Source organism: Ranitomeya variabilis, chromosome 1 (assembly GCF_051348905.1).
Source record: "Ranitomeya variabilis isolate aRanVar5 chromosome 1, aRanVar5.hap1, whole genome shotgun sequence".
Lineage (NCBI taxonomy): Eukaryota > Metazoa > Chordata > Amphibia > Anura > Dendrobatidae > Ranitomeya > Ranitomeya variabilis.
Window position 1 is genome coordinate 1,081,842,901 of NC_135232.1, and position 22,103 is coordinate 1,081,865,003.

Consider the following 22,103-nt stretch of genomic DNA (forward strand, 5'->3'; position numbering starts at 1 on the left):
TAAAAGTTTGTGAAATAACCCCTGTAATTTACTGAGCTACATTGGAAGAATGACATGTTAGCCTTGTTTTTCTGACACTTTGGAAAAATGAAACTCTTCCGTCATACTGCAAAATATGACTAATATTCCCAGCCAGTATGTGCAGAGCAATTATTTCCCAATACGTCCTTTCTGCATAACGTGATCCATTGTGTTTCAGAATGCGCTGGAGAAGAGGAAGAATTCTAAGTCAAGCAGCAAATCTACCAGCAGCGCCCTGACGGGGGTGCTCTCTGCGAAACAAGGTAACGTATTTTTCGGATTATGACACACCGGACCATAAGACGCACCTAGGTTTTAGAGGAGGAAATTAGGGGAAAAAAACTGAAGCAAAAAATGTGGTCAATTCTGCAATACCTATCCTGGTATGCATGGCCCCCTCATCTCTATCCTGGTAAGCATGGCTCCTCATCCCTATCCTGGTATGCATGGCCTCCTCATCTCTATCCTGGTATGCATGGCTCCTCATCCCTATCCTGGCACGCATGGCTCCTCATCCCTATCCTGGCACGCATGGCTCCTCATCCCTATCCTGGCACGCATGGCTCCTCATCCCTATCCTGGTATACATGGTCTCCTCATCCCTATCGTGGTATGCATGGCTCCTCATCCCTATCCTGGTATGCATGGCTCCTCATCCCTATCCTGGTATGCATGGCTCCTCATCCCTATCCTGGTATGCATGGCCTCCTCATCCCTATCCTGGTATGCATGGCTCCTCATCCCTATCCTGGTATGCATGGCCTCCTCATCCCTATCCTGGTATGCATGGCTGGCCCCCTCATCCTTATCCTGGTATACATGGCCTCCTCATCCCTATCCTGGTAGGCATGGCCCCCTCATCCTTATCCTGGTATGCATGGCCTCCTCATCCCTATCCTGGTATACATGGTCTCCTCATCCCTATCGTGGTATGCATGGCTCCTCATCCCTATCCTGGTATGCATGGCTCCTCATCCCTATCCTGGTATGCATGGCTCCTCATCCCTATCCTGGTATGCATGGCCTCCTCATCTCTATCCTGGTATGCATGGCCTCCTCATCCCTATCCTGGTATGCATGGCCTCCTCATCCTTATTCTGGTATACATGGCCTCCTCATCCCTATCCTGGTATGCATGGCTCCTCATCCCTATCCTGGTATGCATGGCTCCTCATCCCTATCCTGGTATGCATGGCTCCTCATCCCTATCCTGGTATGCATGGCTCCTCATCCCTATCCTGGTATGCATGGCTCCTCATCCCTATCCTGGTATGCATGGCTCCTCATCCCTATCCTGGTATGCATGGCCTCCTCATCCCTATCCTGGTATGCATGGCTCCTCATCCCTATCCTGGTATGCATGGCTCCTCATCCTTATTCTGGTATACATGGCCTCCTCATCCCTATCCTGGTATGCATGGCCTCCTCATCCCTATCCTGGTATGCTTGGCCTCCTCATCCCTATCCTGGTATGCATGGCCTCCTCGTCCCTATCCTGGTATGCATGGCCTCCTCGTCCCTATCCTGGTATGCATGGCTCCTCATCCCTATCCTGGTATGCATGGCTCCTCATCTCTATCCTGGTATGCATGGCTCCTCATCCCTATCCTGGTATGCATGGCCTCCTCATCCCTATCCTGGTATGCATGGCTCCTCATCCCTATCCTGGTATGCATGGCCTCCTCATCCCTATCCTGGTATGCATGGCTGGCCCCCTCATCCTTATCCTGGTATACATGGCCTCCTCATCCCTATCCTGGTAGGCATGGCCCCCTCATCCTTATCCTGGTATGCATGGCCTCCTCATCCCTATCCTGGTATGCTTGGCCTCCTCATCTCTATCCTGATATGCATGGCCTCCTCATCTCTATCCTGGTATGCATGGCCTCCTCATCCCTATCCTGGTATGCTTGGCCTCCTCATCCCTATCCTGGTATGCATGGCCTCCTCATCCCTATCCTGGTATGCATGGCCTCCTCATCCCTATCCTGGTATGCATGGCCTCCTCATCCCTATCCTGGTATGCATGGCACCCTCATCCCTATCCTGGTATGCATGGCTCCTTATCCCTATCCTGGTAGGCATGGCTCCTTATCCCTATCCTGGTGTGCATGGCTCCTTATCCCTATCCTGGTAGGCATGGCCTCCTCATCCCTATCCTGGTATGCAGGACCCCATCCCGATCCTGGTATGATTGGTCCCATCCCGATCCTAGTATGATTGGTCCCATTCTGATTCTGGTATGATTGGCCCCATCCCAGTCCTGGTATGATTGGTCCCATTCTGATTCTGGTATGATTGGCCCCATCCCAGTCCTGGTATGCATGGACCCATCTGAAAAGATGAAAAAAAAAAAAAACCATTACACTTACCTTCCTCCGCTCCCTCGCAGCATCCTGCTCCGGTACCAGCAGCGGCTTAATGCTTGTAAGCAGTGCATGGCAGGGACGTCATGTGCTGCTCACAAGCAGAGCACAGCTGCTGGAATACTCACCGGGAACGTTCATCGGAGATCGTGGTGAGTATCCATTCCTCTTCAGTAGCGCGCAGTGTCAGCCGCCTGCTTCCCGCTGCTGCCGGTGGTTACGTGTGCTGATGCTTAAGAAAAATTAATATTCGGAATATTCATTTCTCTTAAGTATCGGCACACGTGACCGGCGGTGGCAGCATGAAGCCAGCGGCTGACACTGCGCGCTACTGAAGAGGTATGGATACTCACCGCGATCTGCGATGAACAGTCCCGGTGAGTATTCCATCAGCTGCCCTTTGGCTTGCAAGCAGCGCATGACGTCCCTGCCATGCACTGCTTACAAGCATTAAGCAGCTGCTGGCAATAGAGCAGGACACTGCGAGGAAGCGGAGGAAGGTAAGTGTAATGTTTGTTGGTTTGTTTTTTTTTGTTGGTTTTTTTAAATTTCTTCTGATGGGGCCATGCATACCAAGAGCGGGATAGGGCCAATCATACCAGAATAAGGATGGGACCAATCATTCCAGGAAGGGGATGGGACCAATCATACCTGGAAGGGGATGGGACCAATTATACCAGGAAGGGGATGGGGCCAATCATACCTGGAAGGGGATGGGACCAATCATACCAGGAAGGGGATGGGACCAATCATACCTGGAAGGGGATGGGACCAATTATACCAGGAAGGGGATGGGGCCAATCATACCAGAAAGGGGATGGGACCAATCATACCTGGAAGGGGATGGGACCAATCATACCAGGAAAGGGATGAGGCCAATCATACCAGAATAAGGATGGGATCAATCATACCAGCAACGGGATTGGGCCAATCATACTAGAATAAGGATGGGACCAATCATTCCAGGAAGGGGATGGGGCCAATCATTCCAGGAAGGGGATGGGGCCAATCATACCAGGAAGGGGATGGGGCCAGTCATACCAGGAAGGGGATGGGGCAGTCATACCAGAATAAGGATGGGACCAATCATACCAGGAAGGGGATGAGGCCAATCATACCAGAATAAGGATGGGACCAATCATACCAGGAAGGGGATGGGGCCAATCAAACCAGAATAAGGATGGGACCAGTCATACCAGGAAGCGGATGGGACCAATCATACAAGGAAGGGGATGAGGCCAATCATACCAGAATAAGAATGGGACCAATCATACCAGGAAGGGGATGGGGCCAATCAAACCAGAATAAGGATGGGACCAATTATACCAGAAAGGGGATGGGGCCAATTATACCAGGAAGGGGATGGGGCCAATCATACCAGGAAGGGGATGGGGCCAATCATACCAGAATAAGGATGGGATCAATCATACCAGCAACGGGATGGGGCCAATCATACCAGGAAGGGGATGGGGCCAATCATACCAGGAAGGGGATGGGGCCAATCATACCAGGAAGGCGATGGGGCCAATCATACCAGGAAGGGGATTGGACCAATCATACCAGGAAGGGGATGGGACCAATCATACCAGGAAGGGGATGGGGCCAATCATACCAGGAAGGGGATGGGACCAATCATACCAGGAAGGTGTTGGGGCCAATCATACCAGGAAGGGGATGGGACCAATCATACCAGCAATGGGATGGGACCAATCATACCAGGAAGGTGATGGGGCCAATCATACCAGGAAGGGGATGGGACCAATCATACAAGGAAGGCGATGGGGCCAGTCATACCAGGAAGGGCATGGGACCAATCATACCAGCAATGGGATGGGACCAATCATACCAGGAAGGCGATGGGGCCAATCATACCAGGAAGGGGATGGGGCCAATCATACCAGGAAGGCGATGGGGCCACTCATACCAGCAATGGGATTGGGCCAATCATACCAGAATAAGGATGGGATCAATTATACCAGCAATGAGATGGGACCAATCATACTAGGATGTCAGAAAGAAATGAATATTCATTGCCCTCCATGCCCATGGGGGTGGAAAGCAGTGCATATTCATTTCTCTTTAGCAGTGGGCACAGGAGTTAGCCAGAGCCGCCGGCTCCTGCCTCTGTAACCTTCTGCTCTGCCGAAACCGCTCCCCCACCTCCCCACCACAGCCAGAGCCGGTACATCCAGAATATAAGACGCACCCCCCATTTTCCTCCACATTTTGGGAGGAAAAAAGTGCGTCTTATATTCCCAAAAATACGGTACTACTCTGTAGGAATATGTACATTGGATAAGACAGTGTCTAACATAAGACCGGCTCTACAGAAAAGCGCTAAGCGTGACAAGTAGACTCTTTTTATGGAAAACTGCTCGACATAAACTCACTTGCCATAAACGTGTCATGTTTTTTCTTGATGCCACTGTTCTCCTGATTTTGGTGTTACTTTCTTTTTTTTTTTTCCTACACCTTTCCTTTCTTGAGATATGGCCCCCTTTTCCCTGTAGATGAATCCAATCTCTTTAGGCAATTGGGCGTGATCCTCAAGAAGACTCCCACAGGGAAGAGTTGATAGCCACCCCCACTTGGCTGTAAAGAGTTGATTTATATACAGGGAAAAATTGTCTATATCTCCAGAATGGTGAGGCGCAGGAACAAAAGAAAAACAGCACAGGATTCAGGAGAAAATCAGCATTTACATGAAGTGAAAAAATTACGTGTTTCTGGCAAGTGGCAGATCCTCTTTAGTAAGTCATTACGTAGAAGGATATGCCTATGATATGCCGCCATTATATGATCTATGAGGATTCATTATTTGGGACTCCCCAACGATCCTGCGGATATAGGGGCCTCATTCGCTAAGTTTCCATTGGTGTCCCAGTCCCACTGCCCTTCTGGGATTTGTAGTTGGTCTAATTAATGTGAATGAGGCTGTGCTGCTGGTGAGTGATCATCCACGGTGTCGCTTAATTCTCCAGATCCTTAGCGGCCCCAGAGACGAGTATCCCGCCAGTAATAATAGGGTATCTTAGAGATACGCCATCACTTTATAAGTAGGAAGACCCCTTGGATTTGCCCAGTGAGCTGCATTAGTGACATATAGTGACACTGACCATCTGGATAGACTTAATGACTGGGATCTTGATCCGTCGCCGTCTGTTCCTTTGTTTTGTGCAGTTCAGGAGCTGTTGTCAGAGGATCACGGCTGCAGTCTGCCGGCAACTCCACAGTCCATCTCTGATCTCAAGTCTCTGGCCACAGCTCTGCTAGAAACCATTCACGAGAAAAACATGGTTATTCAGCACCAAAGACAAACTAACAAGTACGTGCGCTGCCCCCCGATGGCCCCCTGTGTACTGCCCCCCGCTGCGTCCTGTCCCCTGTGTATTGCCCCCGCTGCGTCCGGCCCCCTGTGTACTGCCCCACTGTGTCCGGCCCCCTGTGTACTGCCCCCGCTGCGTCCGGCCCCCTGTGTACTGCCCCCGCTGCGTCCGGCCCCCTGTGTACTGCCCCCGCTGTGTCCGGCCCCCTGTGTACTGCCCCCGCTGCGTCCGGCCCCCTGTGTACTGCCCCCACTGTGTCCGGCCCCCTGTGTACTGCCCCCCCTGTGTACTGCCCCCGCTGCATCCGGCCCCCTGTGTACTGCCCCCGCTGCGTCTGGCCCCCTGTGTGTTGCATCTGGCCCCCTGTGTACTGCCCCCACTGTGTCCGGCCCCCTGTGTACTGCCCCCCCTGTGTCCGGCCCCCTGTGTACTGCCCCCGCTGCATCCGGCCCCCTGTGTACTGCCCCCACTGCGTCTGGCCCCCTGTGTACTGCCCCCGCTGCGTCTGGCCTCCTGTGTGTTGCATCTGGCCCCCTGTGTACTGCCCCCACTGTGTTCTTATAGGAAAGAAAGAAGAACATCCAAGATGTCTCATCGCACTGCAACAAGGAAGCTCAAGGCTCGGTCATACTGAGCATTTCCTTCAGATGATTGTACGCTGCAGGTCTCAGAATAACTTTTCTCTCTTTTGGGCCAAATGAATCAATAATCAAACATAAAAAGAGAAAAAAAAATCTTATTTTTCTAATGAATCTGGAAAGCTGGTCCCAAAAAGGAGCTTAAGCCCCCTTCCCCAGTGAGACCCCCACAGCACAAGTACTACTCTACTCACGGTCTGTTGGACTTTTACTTTCGATGGGTAATGGAGGACAGCTAAATCTGTGATTGGCTCCTAGACACATATATTCCTGCCTCGGCCATTAAAGGGAATAAAAAAGGAAGATCCAAATTGTACAAGAGATATTTCACAGTGGTCCCTTCAATAGACACATAGGGGGGATTACCATACCATTTAGTGCATGAAAGGAGGGACTTCTGGAACCATCACCATAGTTGCTCCTACAATTCCTATAGACGTCAGTGGAGACAGCCATGTCCAAGCGCTGCCACCGTTCCACTGGTTTCAGTAGTAAAAGTATCCGCTCAAATTTGGTGAATAGAATCCATTTCTGTCCCCATGACCTTGTAAGATGGCCGTTTCTTAGACGTTATCTCGTGTGGGGTGTAAAATCTGATGTCGGCTTGTGTCTCACTTTCCACATTCCTCCAGGATTCTCGGTAACAGGGTGGCAGAGTTGGAGAAGAAGCTCCGGACGTTGGAGGTGTCGGGATTATGGAGTCTTCCTGGTCAGTTCTTTTCTGGATTTATTTTGTAGACTGGATTTATTTCTTAGACCAGATTTATTTTGTAGACCTGTATTATGAGCTAATATTACTAATGTCCATGAAATCGGGCTGAGATTTTCCTTTCTTCCATGGTGTTTTCTGTGTGTAGAGTTGGCCTCGGGCTAAGCCTCCACATCCAACTGGGAATGTGTGAACATAGCAATAATCTTGAAGTGTAAATGGTTAAAATGATTCGGTGGAATGGATTTGTGATTATTTTTGCTGATATAACTTTTGTACAGAAACATACAATGCTGCTTAAAAGTTTTTGAATCCTTCCGAATTTTTTTCATATTTTCCGTATTTTTACTTAATTTTGACTTAAGTGAGAAAATGTTAAACATTGTCATTTTTTTTAAATGAGGAAAATGATCCAATATCATGTCTGTGAATGGCAAAAGTATGTGAACCTTTGCTCTCAATATCTGCTGTGCTTCCCTTGTGCAACAATAACTGCATCTAAATATTTCTGGTAATTGTTCATTAGTCCGGCACATCGGCTCATAGGAATTTTAGCCCATTCCTCCCTACAAAACAGCTACAACTCTGTTATGTTGGTGGGTTTTCTCTCATGAACTGGTCACATCAGATTCTTCCACATTTCTACAGGATTGACGTCAAGACTTTCACTTGGCAAGTCCAAAACTATTCTTCTGTGTCCATTCTTTTGTAGAATGTAGAACTACTTTTCTGCTTTGGGTTGTTGTATTGCTGCATCACCCATGTTCTCTTGAGATTCAGCCATGGACGGATGTCCTGACATTTTGCTTTATAATTTGCTGGTATAATTGAGAATTCACTCTTATATCTATTATGGCAAAACAGGTCCAAACCATGATACTACCACCATCATGTTTTACAAATGGCGTGAGGTTTTCATACTGTATTACAGTGGGTTTTTTTCTCCAAACAAAATGTTGTAGAGAAAAATTGTAAAATCCATAAAGACATCTCCAGAGAAGGGGACATATCTCCTTCTATTTGAACATATAGGATTAATTATAACTGGGGAAGTGAGAAAGAGTTGACACATCACCTCCATTGGTGTAGGACCTCTTGTCGTGAATAAGTAATTACAATATGGGATCTACAGAGAGCCTGCCACCGAGTCTAGGATTTGTACACTCACAAGTGGTCTGAGACGCTCATGGTGAAGTGAATAATATAACGCATTCACTCACATCACCGTAAGGCCAGCATAATACCTCCAACTTAATTGCGGTTAGATTTATGATGCTATCCATGCCATGTTTCATCTCCAGAGAATGATAAAATTGTGACAGGAAACATGATAACAGTATCTCCCGCATGGGACCTTCAGGGGCGACGATATCCTGAATGTTGGGGATCTCATAATCTTCTAAAGACCTAGTACATCCTACCACCAGTCCCGAATATGAGCTCACCAAGGGGAGGTATGTGAGTGTAACCTAGATCTAATAAAAATCAGAGTTTGGGTTTTTGTCATTTGTCAGTTCTGGACATAGTGCTCTGTGGTTCTGTCAGTTATTTTAAGGAGCTGCTCTGACGAGTACATACCTCCGCTTAGCTCTGGGCTATTTCCAGCTTCCAGGTCCATGTTAGGTACTTTTCTCTTGTTGTTCCTTTTATTCCATGTAATTGTATATAGCGTATTGTTTTGCTCCCATTCTGTAACAATATATATATATATATATATATATATATATATATATATATATATTTATTTATTTATTGTTTATAAACAGTACCTACCTTTCCAAATTGAATATATAAAATATAATATCTGTTCCTCTTGCTGTGTAAACCGCACCCCTGAAGCAATACGCTATCTCAACGGGTATCTAATTGGCCTGTATAAAAGACTGGTGGTGGCAGCTAGATCCTTTTGTTTCTGTGGAGTTGGTAGTGATCGTATTGGGGTATAAATATGTATTCCATGTTCCACACGCTCACTGCGAGTTCCCCAATAACCAGCCTAGTAGGGAAAACAGCTGTGGCCTCATCCATCGCTCATCGGTCAATTATGTAATTGTTCTGATGATTGGAGACAGCGGAGTTGCGTCCCCTGACACATAACACTTCTCATTTAAACTAAAAACCTCTATATTACATAGTTACATGGGTTGAAAAAAGACTTGGGTTCATCTAGTTCAGCATTTCTCCACCAGTTCTACATTCTCTATCACTAGATTATTTATAACTCACAATGCCATTTTTTTTGTGAGAAATTCTTCCAGCCCTTCTTTTTTTTTTTTAAGTAACTGCCTTTACTCCCTTATGCGACAGGGCATTCCACAGTCTCTGTAAAAAAAAAAACCCAAACCTTTTCCTATTTAGCTGGCGGAATCGCCTTTCGTCCACCTGTAATTAATACCCCCTGGTCACTTGTAATGAATCAGTCATGAGCCAGTTCTTTGTAGTGAGCACACATCTTGTCGTCAATTCTCAAGAAATTATTAAAGATGCGTTTTTTATTTAGCTCGTTTCGAAGTGACAGGCACGTCTTCTTTCGTAAACATCCCCTTATAGGTGGTTTTTTCTGGAAGAAGTGTCTGTCACTTTGAAACGCATTGAATAAAAACCGCATGTTCAATAATTTCCTGTGAATTGACGTCTTCAATAACTGAAAGCCTGGGAGGTATCCACAAATTCTCCATGTCTTTATCCTCTTTGGTTTTGACAATCCATAGATCCGCAGCTGCTGGACAACGATATAAAAACGAACAAACTCATGGATCAGGTTAGCACAATAATAAGAATGATAAGAATACCTTTTAATTGTTTGTCGGATAAGACCCGATTTGCTCTACACTCTCCATAGTGTTTTATCTCAAAACATTGTTGGAATAGTCTTCTGGCCTCTCCATATGATCTTTAGCAAACTGTAGAATGTTCTTTTTGGAGAACAGTGGCTTTCTCCTTGGACTCATGAACATTTACATTAATGTGAGAGAGGCCCTTAGTTGCTTAGAGATTACCTTGGGTTCCTTTGTGACAACACAGACTATAAAGGTACCTTCACATTAAGCGACGCTGCAGCGATAGCGACAACGATGCCGATCGCTGCAGCGTCGCTGTTTGGTCGCTGGAGAGCTGTCACACAGACCGCTCTCCAGCGACCAACGATGCCGAGGTCCCCGGGTAACCAGGGTAAACATCGGGTTACTAAGCGCAGGGCCGCGCTTAGTAACCCGATGTTTACCCTGGTTACCAGCGTAAAATGTAAAAAAAACAAAGAGTACATACTTACATTCGCGTCCCCCGGCGTCCGCTTCCTGCACTGACTGAGCGTCGGCCCTAACAGCAGAGCGGTGACGTCACCGCTGTGCTGTACTTTCACTTTCACTTTACGGCGCTCAGTCAGTGTGGGAAGCGGATGCCGGGGGACGCGAAGGTGAGTATGTACTGTTTGTTTTTTTACATTTTACACTGGTAACCAGGGTAAACATCGGGTTACTAAGCGCGGCCCTGCGCTTAGTAACCCGATATTTACCCTGGTTACCATTGTAAAACATCGCTGGTATCGTTGCTTTTGGTGTCAAACACGACGATACACGCCGATCTGACGACCAAATAAAGTTCTGAACTTTGTTCAACGACCAGCGATATCACAGCAGGATCCTGATCGCTGCTGCGTGTCAAACTAAACGATATCGCTAGCCAGGACGCTGCAACGTCACGGATCGCTAGCGATATCGTTTAGTGTGAAGGTACCTTAACTTACTTTTGAAGTAAGCTTTGTTGATTGAAGTCTCTGTTTAGAGATTATTTTGGAACCTTATCCAGCTTGATGAGCATCAACAATTCTTCTTCTGAGGTCCTCAGAAATCTCCTTTGTTCATGCCATGACACACTTCCACAAACTTGTAGATTTCTAATCTTTAAATAAAACAGGTCGCCCACTCACACCTAATTGTCATCCCATTTATTTAAAACACCAGACTCTAATTTAACCTTCAAATGTTCTGCTAATCCTAAAGGTTCACGTACAGACGTAATAATGGATAATTTTCATCATGCAAAAATGACTAAGGCTGGTTTCACATTTGCGTTTAAAAATGCAGCGTTTTTTAAAAAAAGCATGTGGTGAAAAAACGCATGTAAACGCATGCAAACGCTGCGTTTTTTAGACGCATGTAAAAAAACGCTGCGTTTTGACGCGTTTACATGCGTTTTTTCATGCGTTTGCATTTTTTAAACGCATGCTGAGAAGTGTGTGACAGCTGCCTATCATCAAAATCAACTAGAAAACCCACTATAAATAGAAATAGCTAGGGTTAGGGTTAGGGTTTGGGTTAGGGTTAGGATCCCTAGGGTTAGGGCTAGGGGTAGCTTTTTATTAGAAGAATGTCCTGGTCACCAGGTCACTGATAAGCCACCCCCCACCATCAAGGTGATAAAGGGATCCAAACCCTAACCGTACCCCTAACCCTAGGAATCCAAACCCTAAGCCTAACCCTAGGGATCCAAACCCTAACCATAACCCTAACCCTAACCATAGTGATCCATAGGGATTGGCTATTATGTTGACCTGGTGACCAGGACATTCTTCTAATAAAAAGCTTTGTTAAATGTGGACACCCCAAGATATACGGTATTGCTATAGAGTACTAAAAATATAAACTCGTAGAGTATTCACTGTCATATTGTTAGGGTTAGGGTTTGGATCCCTAGGGTTAGGGTTAGGGTTAGGGTTTGGATCCCTAGGGTTAGGGTTAGGATCCCTTTATCACCTTGATGGTGGGGGGTGGCTTATCAGGGTGTATTCTTGTTTTTTTCTATAAAAACACATGCGTTTTTAACGCAAGCAAACGCATGTGCTTAAAAACGCATGCGTTTACATAGACATCAATACATTTTTTTGCCGCAAAAAAACGCCTCTAGAAATTACTACATGTTGCATTTCCGCAAAAAACGCATGCATAAAAAAAACGCATACGACGTCAAACGCGGCAAAACGCATGCAAAAAAAACGATAAGTTTTTAATGTTAAACATAGAAAAAAAACGCATGCGGTTTTTTTGGTAAAAACGCTGCAGATCAAAACGCAATTGTGAAACCAGCCTAAGTCTAATATTTTCTACTCATTTGCTTTATTTGTTTTTCTGTATCTACTTTTAAGTACTTGTGTGAAAATCAGATGTAGTTTTAGGTAAACTTTATATAGAAATTGGGAAAATTCTGAAGGGTTCTCAAACTTTCTAGCACCACTGTATATAGCAAATATCTCACCCTGTAAAACCTCAGAGTTCCCAGTAATTATAACCACCAGGGCATCAGTCTGAGCAGGTGAGATGTGACTTTGTGAGTAATGGATGTAAAATGTACAACTAAAAACTGTTGCTCTGTGGAAACCATCAGTAAGCAGGCCCTGTTGGCAATCTTTGTATATGTGCATGAGAAGGCTGTGGCTAAATGGCCGCACTCGTCAGATGACGCAGAGATCATGTCTAATGGTTCTCTATGGGGTCTCATCACATGAATTTCAAATGTTTAGAAATGTGTTGCATTTTCTGTCTCTGGTCGCAAGTCACACACGACTTCAAAGCGGAACGCATGCAGCCGTGACTTAAATGTGATTTTTCTGCAATATTCCGTAATTGGTTCTTAAAGCAAAATCACAAATCTAAAATTGCTGTACGGCCACAAATCATAGACAAGATGCACAACTTGTCTTCGAATTGCTGTTGAACCGCACATGTCACCGTGTGTAGCCCCACCATTTCTGAAAACCCCTTTTTTTCCGAGCTGCAGTTTGTTTTTAAAAATAAACAAACTGTGCTTTGCTCACCCTCCTCTGGTCCAGCTCTGAGCCTCTGCCGCTGCTACCGATGACTGTTACTGCCAGCAGCACTGATGTCACATTGACATCGCAGCAGCTACAGCAGATCCTTTGAGCTCATTCACTGTCTGCAGCGCTTCCGTTGTTACGTCAGACACCAGGGAGCAGAGGTGGACCTGGGGAGGGTGAGAATGGTGGTTTGTTGTTTTTTAAAAAAATGCTGCTGAGGAAGCTACAAAACCTCTTTAATTAATGTCTTAAAGGGGAATGAAGGTTTTGAAGCCTTAAAGGAGAGAGACGCTAAAAAACCATTTAGTAAGAAAAGCGCAAGGTCTCTATATTCTTTTCATTCACATGAATGGAACAGCGGCGGAGATTTCTGCAATAAATCTGCCCCATGTGAACAGAACATGTCTATACAACTTCTACATGGAGTCTTTACACTGCTGAGATGTCGTCCTCTCGTCACAGCCTTCCTGTGTGATCTGAGATGTGAGCACTGTGATGATGTTACATGTGTACTGTGACTTATCACTCTCTCTCTTCCTCCCTTTTCTGCTTCATTAAAGGCCTCAGCTACAATGTGTCTGTGGGATTTGGGCGTAGGTTCTGTGTTTTCTATATATTTCATACAGACTGTGTTTTCTTACTCACCTTGGTGGAGGCTGCTGTTATTAATGGGACTGTGTAGTGTACAAAACCTATTGTGACACACCCGATTATGGATCATGGCCTCACTGGTGTCTGTCTCTTTCTTTCTTTCTTTCTTTCTTTCTTTCTTTCTTTCTTTCTTTCTTTCTTTCTTTCTTTCTTTCTTTCTTTCTTTCTTTCTTTCTTTCTTTCTCTTTTTGTCTTTCTTTCTTTCTCTTTTTGTCTTTCTTTCTTTCTCTTTTTGTCTCTTTCTTTCTCTTTTTCTCTCTTTTTCTTTCTTTCTTTCTTTCTTTCTTTCTTTCTTTCTTTTTCTTTCTCTCTTTCTTTCTTTCTCTTTTTCTTTCTTTCTTTCTTTCTTTCTTTCTCTTTCTCTTTCTCTTTTTCTTTCTTTCTTTCTTTCTTTCTTTCTCTTTCTTTCTTTCTCTTTTTCTCTTTCTCTTTCTTTCTTTCTTTTTCTTTCTTTCTTTTTCTTTCTTTCTCTTTTTCTCTTTCTTTCTCTTTTTCTTTCTTTTTCTCTCTCTTGCTTTCTTTCTTTCTCTTTCTTTATTTCTCTCCTTATTTTCTCTCTCTCCTCTTTTACTCTCTTTTCTCTGTCTCCTCGTTCTCTTGACTTACTTTATATTTTTTTCTTTCCCTCACTTTCTCTCTCTCCTTCCTTCTTTCTCTCTCATTCCTTCTTTCTCTCCTTCTCCCTCTGCTTCTCACTCTCTCCCTTCTTCTCTTTCTTTTTTTCTTTCTATCTTCATTTCTTTCTCTCCTTCTCTCTTGTTCTTTCTCTAACTCTCTCTTCCTCTTCCTCTCACTATTTCTCCCTCTCTCTCCCTCTCTTTCTCTCCCTCTTTCTTTTTTTTTCTTTTTCTTCCCTTCCTTCCCTTCCTTCCTTTCTTTCCTTCCTTCCTTTCTTTCCTTTCCTTCCTTCCTTTCCAAATTGCTCCCAGCGCCATACCAAAGAATCCTGACAGTGCGCACACTGCGGATTGTAGGATGCACAAGTCTGCAGCCAATTGGAGTGACTGCAGACTAGGGATGAGCGAATAGCTTTGGATAAGAGCTTATCCGAATAGCTGCCTCGGGAACCCGGATACCTGGAGCGCTCCCGATAATCAGCTGCATGTGTGTCACTTCTGTGTGACAGTCACAACACATGCATGGAGAGCCCAACAAACAGGCTCCCCATGCATGTGTTGTGTTGTGAATAGGCAGCTATTCGGTAAGCGCTATAGCTATTCAGATAAGCTCTTATCCGAAGCTATTCGATCAACCCTACTGCAGACTTGAACCCCAAGTCTGGAAAACCCCATTACAGGCAATATGACTTCAGAAAATTACCTATTGTTTAAATCTGTTTTGTTGTGTGTTACAAACATTTGTTTTTATACCATGATCTTTATTAAAGACCAAAATGAGTAATCTGGCAATTTTCATACCGGACTATTTTAGACTCATGTTGTTACATGAACAGCAGTTCGGTAGTTTCTTTATGATCAGAGGCCGGATGACAGTGACAGGTAGCACCTCTGTATACAGCTGGTAACACAGGATCCACCAATCACAGTAGGCGACGTCAGTGTTCCTCTTCCCACAGGCCTAATATTGTACCCCAGGATCCTCCATACACGTTACCATGTCTGTCTGGTGTCACACACAATCCGCCATGGTGGCCTCTTGTCATAGACAGCCTCTATGGAGCGTGGAACGCATTGTTTTTATATCAGATTTTAAAGGAAATTAACCCCTTGTTTAAGTCAATTGTTAATCCTTTCCCATAGAGGCCAATTTAATTTTTGTACCTTCTTTTTCTTCCCTTTCTTCTAGGAGCCATGTTTTAGCTAATTTTTATTTTGTTTCGTTTTTAACTTTCACAAACCCAGATGAGGCTTTGTTTTTTTTGTAGGACGAGTTGTTGTTTTGATGACACCAGGACACCATACACCTTACCATATATTGTACAGAACAACTGAAAAACAGGCAAAAAACAGTAAATGGGGTGAAAAAAAAAAACACAAAAAAATTCCAACATATTTTTTATCAGTTGTTTTAGTAGTGTTTACTATGCAGTATAATTAGTATAAATGGCTGCAGCCCAGCATGAATAACTGATTTATGTACGGTTTTGTTTGCTTTTTTATTTTTTTATTTAACAATTTGCACAATTTTGAAATTTGTAAAAAAAAAAAAAAAAAAAAAAGACTTTGTTGTTGTGTTGCCAACAACCACCTATAAGGGGATGTTGCCAAATTTTGGGGGGGAGCCAAGGTGACTAAGAACCAATGGCCTATGTTCAAGTAAAATTCAAGACAGATGGTTGTCACCATGATCATATACAGAAGATGAAATTTTAAAAAAATCTCTAATAATAATGAGTTTAACTGGAAATCCTGATGTTGAAGCTCATTTGATGAAGAAATCTGGGACTTTCTAATTTTGCTTAAGAAAACTAGAACATGTGCCGGAAATTATTCTAAGAGCTAACTTTCCAGAGTTTCTGATTTTGGCCCACTTGCATAGATTTTTTTTCTATGTGAAAGTCAATTGTACTACTCAAGAACATCATTTTGCCTGCATATCTACTATATGTGTGGGCTTATTATAGTGCTTTGGAACAAAGCACTATACTGTTATTCCACCGTGGTAAACTTCTTCTTATTCTTATTATTCAGTCCGCACGTAATGCGGCCCGAACCGCTAAACTCACAGACTCCAGTGAGGTGTCATTTCGAAGCCAGCGTCCCCAAGAGGTGTGCTAAGTATTTTTCGTGTCGATCGGATTTGTAGTTTTGGCGCAATTTGCGTTTGAAAAAAGTGTCTCAATGCGTTTCAATACGGAAATTTTCCAATACGTTTATAATGGGCCTGATTTCTGAGGCAATTTCTAAAAATAACTGCCACCTGGCTGATTAGCTCATTGATATGCGCAGTGAGACCCAGTTACTATGCCAACGCCTATAAACTCTACATCAGCCCACCAGGTCACAAGTTTTGTCAGATAATATCAGCTCTTAAAGTGACAGTACAGCACAATTACAAAGCACTATCTGTAGTCTTATCATTATTGCCCCGCTCACCAAATCGGACCCAGAGTGGCGCGGCCCGCCAAATCGGACCCAGAGTGGCGCGGCCCGCCAAATCGGACCCAGAGTGGCGCGGCCCGCCAAATCGGACCCAGAGTGGCGCGGCCCGCCAAATCGGACCCAGAGTGACCCCGCCCGCCAAATTGGACCCAGTGGCCTCAACCCTGAGGGACTACAACTACCAAACCAGCGCCTGAGGGGCACCCAAGTGTGAAAGTCTTGCAGGGGCAGCCCGGGCACCATTCCAAAGCACTATCTGTAGTTCCTTCAGGAAATACCCATCTAGTTAACCAGTTGCTATACCTTTGGTCTACCAGTGTACAGTCATGGACAAAAATTTTGAGAATGAGACAAATATTAATTTTTCCAAAGTCTACTGCTTCATTTTTTCTAATGGCAATTTGCATATACTCCTGAATGTCAGAGTGATCAGCTTAACAGCAATTACTGTACTTGCAAAGTCAATATTTGCCCAGAAAATGAACTTTAACCCCCCAAAACACATTTCAACATCATTGCAGTCCTGCCTTAAAAGGAGCAGCTAACATCGTTTTAGTGATTGATCCATTAACACAGGTGTGGGTGTTGATGAGGACAGGGCTGGCGATCAATCAGTCATGATTAAGTAAGAATGACATCACTGGACACTTTAAAAGGAGGCTGGTGCTTGGTATCATTGTTTCTCTTCAGTTAACCATGGTTATCTCTAAAGAAACACGTGCAGCCATCATTGCACTGCCCAAAAATGGCCTAACAGGGAAGAGTATCGCAGCTACAAAGATTGCACCTCAGTCATAAATCTATCGCATCATCAAGAACTTCAAGGAGAGAGCTTCCATTGTTGTCAAAAAAGGCTCCAGGGCGCCCAAGAAAGACCAGCAAGCGCCAGGACCGTATCTTACAACTGTTTCAGCTGCGGGATCGGACTACCAGCAGGGCCGAGCTTGCTCAGGAATGGCAGCAGGCTGGTGTGAGTGCTTCTGCACGCACTGTGAGGCGGAGACACTTTGAGCAAGGCCTGGTTTCAAGGAGGGCAGCAAAGAAGCCACTTCTCTCCAGAAAAAACATCAGAGACCGACTGATATTCTGCAAAAGGTACAGGGAGTGGACTGCTGAGGACTGGGGCAAAGTCATTTTCTCTGATGAATCCCCTTTTCGATTGTTTGGGACATCTGGAAAACAGCTTATTCGGAGAAGAAGAGGTGAGCGCTACCACCAGTCTTGTCTCATGCCAACTGTAAAGCATCCTGAAACCATTCATGTGTGGGGTTGCTTCTCAGCCAAGGGAATCGGCTCACTCACAGTCTTGCCTAAAAACACAGCCATGAATAAAGAATGGTACCAGAATGTCCTCCAAGAGCAACTTCTCCCAACCGTCCAAGAGCAGTTTGGCGCCCAACAATGCCTTTTCCAGCATGATGGAGCACCTTGCCATAAAGCAAAGGTGACAACTAAATGGCTCATGGAACAAAACATAGAGATTTTGGGTCCATGGCCTGGAAACTCCCCAGATCTTAATCCCATTGAGAACTTGTGGTCAATCATCAAGAGACGGGTGGACAAACAAAAACCAACAAATTCAGGCAAAATGCAAGCATTGATTATGCAAGAATGGACTGCTATCAGTCAGGATTTGGTCCAGAAGTTGATTGAGAGCATGCCAGGGAGAATTGCAGAGGTCTTGAAGACCTATTGGTACTCATAATATGATTGCAAATATATTTCTGTATGTGATATAAACATCAGACAAACACTAATAAAAACCAGAGGGCAGCAGATCATGTGAAAATATAATTTTGGTGTCATTCTCAAAAATTTTGGCCATGACTGTAGCTATGCTTACCAGGTGGGCTTGTGCTATTGATACTCATTCACTAAATCAATGGGTCAACCTGTGATTTGGGTGAGTGTGCCAATTACAACTTCTTCTCACAAAATTAGACTATCATCAAAAAGTTAATTTATTTCAGTTCTTTGATACAAAAAGTGAAACTCATAAATAGTCATTACAAACAGAGTGATCTATTTTAAGTGTTTATTTCTGTTAATGTTGATTATTATGGCTTACAACCAATGAAAACGCAAAAGTCAATATCTCAGTAAATTAGAATACTTTATAACACTAGCTTGAAAAATGATTTTAAAATCCTAAATGTTGGCCTACTGAAATGTATGTTCAGTAAATGCACTCAATACTTGGTCCTTTTTCATCAATTACTGCATCAATGCGGTGTGACATGGGGCGATCAGCCTGTGGCACTGCTGAGGTGTTATAGAAGCCCAGGTTGCTTTGATAGCAGCCTTCAACTCGTCTGCATTGTTGGGTCTGGTGTCTCATCTTCCTCTTGACAATACCCCATAGATTCTCTATGGGGTTAAGGTCAGGTGAGTTTGCTGCCAATCAATCACAGTGATACTGTTGTTTTTAAACCAGGTATTGGTACTTTTGGCAGTGTGGACAGCTGCCAAGTCCTGCTGGAGAATGACATTTCCATCTCCAAAAAGCTTGTTGGCAGAGAGAAGCATGAAGTGCTCTAAAATTTCCTGGTAGACGGCTGCGCTGACTTTGGTCTTGATAAAACACAGTAGACCTACACCAGCAGATGACATGGCTCCCCAAACCATCACTGATTGTGGAAACTTCACACTAGACCTCCAGCAGCTTGGATTGTGGCCTCTCCACTCTTCCTCCAGACTCTGGGACCATGATTTCCAAATGAAATCCAACAAAACCTTGGACCACTGAGCAACAGTCCAGTTCTTTTTGTCCTTGGCCCAAGTAAGACGCTTCTGGCGTTGTCTATTGGTCATGACACAAGGAATGTGACACTTTAGCCCATGTCCTGGATGTGTCTGTGTGTGGTGCCTCTTGAAGCAATGACTCAAGGAGCAGTCCATTCCTTGTGAATCTCCCCCATATTTTTGAATGGCCTTTTCTTAATCCTTTTAAAGCTGCGGTTATCCCGGTTGCTTGTGCACCTTTTTCTACCACACTTTTTCTTTCCATTCAACTTTTCATGACTATGCTTGGATACAGCACTCTGAACAGCCAGCTTCTTTAGCAATGACCTTTTGCGGCTTACCCTCCTTGTGGAGTGTGTCAATGACTGCCTTCTGGACATCTGTCAAGTCAACAGTCTTCCCCATGATTGTGGAGACTACTGAAACAGACTAAGGGACCTTTTTAAACGCTTAGGAAGACTTTGCAGGTGTTTTTTGTTAATTATTCTAATTTACTGAGATAATGACTTTTGGGTTTTCATTGGCTGTAAGCCATAATCATCAACATTAAAGGGAACCTGTCACCCCCAAAATCGAAGGTGAGCTAAGCCCACCAGCATCGGGGGCTTATCTACAGCATTCTGTAATGCTGTAGATAAGCCCCCGATGTATCCTGAAAGATGAGAAAAAGAGGTTAGATTATACTCACCCAGGGGCGGTCCCAGTACGATAGGCGTCGCGGTCCGGTCTGGGGCCTCCCATCTTCTTACGATGACGTCCTCTTCTTGTATTCACACTGCGGCTCCGGCGCAGCCGTACTTTGTCTGCCCTGTTGAGGGCAGAGCAAAGTACTGCAGTGCGCAGGCGCCGGGCCTCTGACCTTTCCCGGCGCCTGCGCACTGCAGTACTTTGTTCTGCCCTCAACAGGGCTGAAAAAGTAAGCCTGTTTCGGAGCCGCAGCATGACTAAAATAAGAGGACGTCATCGTAAGAAGATGGGAGGCCCCGGACCAGACCGCGACGCCTATCGGACCGGACCGCCCCTGGGTGAGTATAATCTAACCTCTTTTTCTCATCTTTCAGGATACATCGAGGGGTTATCTACAGCATTACAGAATGCTGTATATAAGCCCCTGATGGTGGTGGGCTTAGCTCATCTTCGATTTTGGGGGTGACAGGTTCCCTTTAACAGAAATAAACACTTGAAATAGATCACTCTGTTTGTAATGACTATATAATATATGAGTTTCACTTTTTGTATCGAAGAACTGAAATAAATTAACTTTTTGATGATATTCTAATTTTGTGAGAAGCACCTGTATATGGCAGATTCTGGAGAAAATTCTGAAGATAACCCACCACCTGAAGTATCTAAACAGATTCTTATTCCCCTCTCCTCGTCTATGACATATGCACCCTTAGCCAAACTGACCATGCATGTGTACGCCCACCTTAGCTCTGTATGTTATCTGAGCTCCAGCACAGTAAATTTTAGTAATGGAAATCAAGGAGATCTTTTTATGTAAATGATTTTGTTTCCATACACATATTTTTTTAAATAATTTTTCAAGGATGATTCTTTTAATTTTTCATGTCACTCTCCTTGTGGTGGAAAAAAAATCGAAATCTTGAAAGTTAAGCCCGTTGTTTGGCTGTCGGCTACCTTGCCCGACAGTCCTGTACAGAGGAGCCGTGACAGCTGCTATCATACTTCTCTGATTGCGGCTTATCTTGTCCAGAACAAAAGGATCGACAGTCTTAAATCAGATAGTCGGGAGGTCCACGTAGAAGTAAGACCGTTGGCCGAGGCGGTGATAACAGTAGTTTCAGCAAACCGTCTAATTTGTGAGGGGGCCTTAAGGTCAATTTGGCCACTTAACCACATTTCCGCACACTTATGCGACTGTTTCGGTAACCCCAATGGAGAGAACAACCTTTTCCAATAACACTGATTCTATATCTCTTGGCCATTTTGCATATATTTTAGATTGAGATCATGATATGGCTTCATTGTTTTCCTCGGGATTAGTCCGATATATTGTAACTTTCATTGTCTTTGGTAATTCCATTTCATTTTTTTACTTTTTACAAAAACCTACAAATTGCTTGTTTCATCACCGTAGGAATCAGGATAGAAGTTTAGAATAGAATATAACAAATGAAGTCGGCATTTGGGAACAAGCAGACAGCTCTGGGCTTCACGATGAGAAATCTCAAGTACAGAATGTGTTACATTAATGTTCAGTAACCTCACCATCCATCATTAAGCCACCTCGCTTTACGATGTCAAACGCTCCATAAAACTCTATAAACATTGAGCTTTGGATAAAGGACATTCAAGGGGCCAACAACGAATGTGTATGTATAATGCACAATATCTTTAAGAAAGGCTTTATTAATTCTCAGAATCTTTGGTTGTAGGTGGAGTGGTTCTAACAATGATAAAAAAAAAAGTATTTTTATTGTCAAAGTGATGGCCAGTATCTGACAATAAACTTCTGAATGTGCAGGTCTTCCCACCTTCATGTCAGTAGTTTATGGAAACACCTTAATGAGGACATTTTCACTTCTACTAGTTTGGTGGAATTTATTTATGTTGTTTTTAAAGTCAAAACTAGCACTACATTTTTATGTTCCACTCTTGGCATCGAAATGGCACGTGAGAAGGCAACCTCAGCATCATACACCATAGACTGTGTGGACATGTTATCAACTTTTCCGCATGTCATTTTCGTCACCATTCTTTCGGATCTCTTGATAGGCTTTAAATTTCATGCTCTGACTTGTTTATTCCACTT

At 44.3% G+C, this 22,103-nt stretch overlaps 1 protein-coding gene across 5 annotated transcripts in view; it reads left to right on the top strand.

Annotated features, from left to right (window-relative positions):
* CCDC149 (coiled-coil domain containing 149) overlaps window positions 1–22,103 on the top strand; it is a 114,140-nt gene that overhangs the window by 86,499 nt on the left and 5,538 nt on the right. For 3 of the 5 annotated variants that reach the window (XM_077279956.1, XM_077279959.1, XM_077279955.1), the window contains exons 8-11: window positions 200–284; window positions 5,568–5,712; window positions 6,984–7,060; window positions 13,433–13,465. In XM_077279956.1, coding sequence (XP_077136071.1) covers window positions 200–284; window positions 5,568–5,712; window positions 6,984–7,060; window positions 13,433–13,465 — 340 coding nt within the window. The remainder of the gene's footprint in view (window positions 1–199; window positions 285–5,567; window positions 5,713–6,983; window positions 7,061–13,432; window positions 13,466–22,103) is intronic. The other 2 variants (XM_077279958.1, XM_077279957.1) reach the window with 1 other exon arrangement.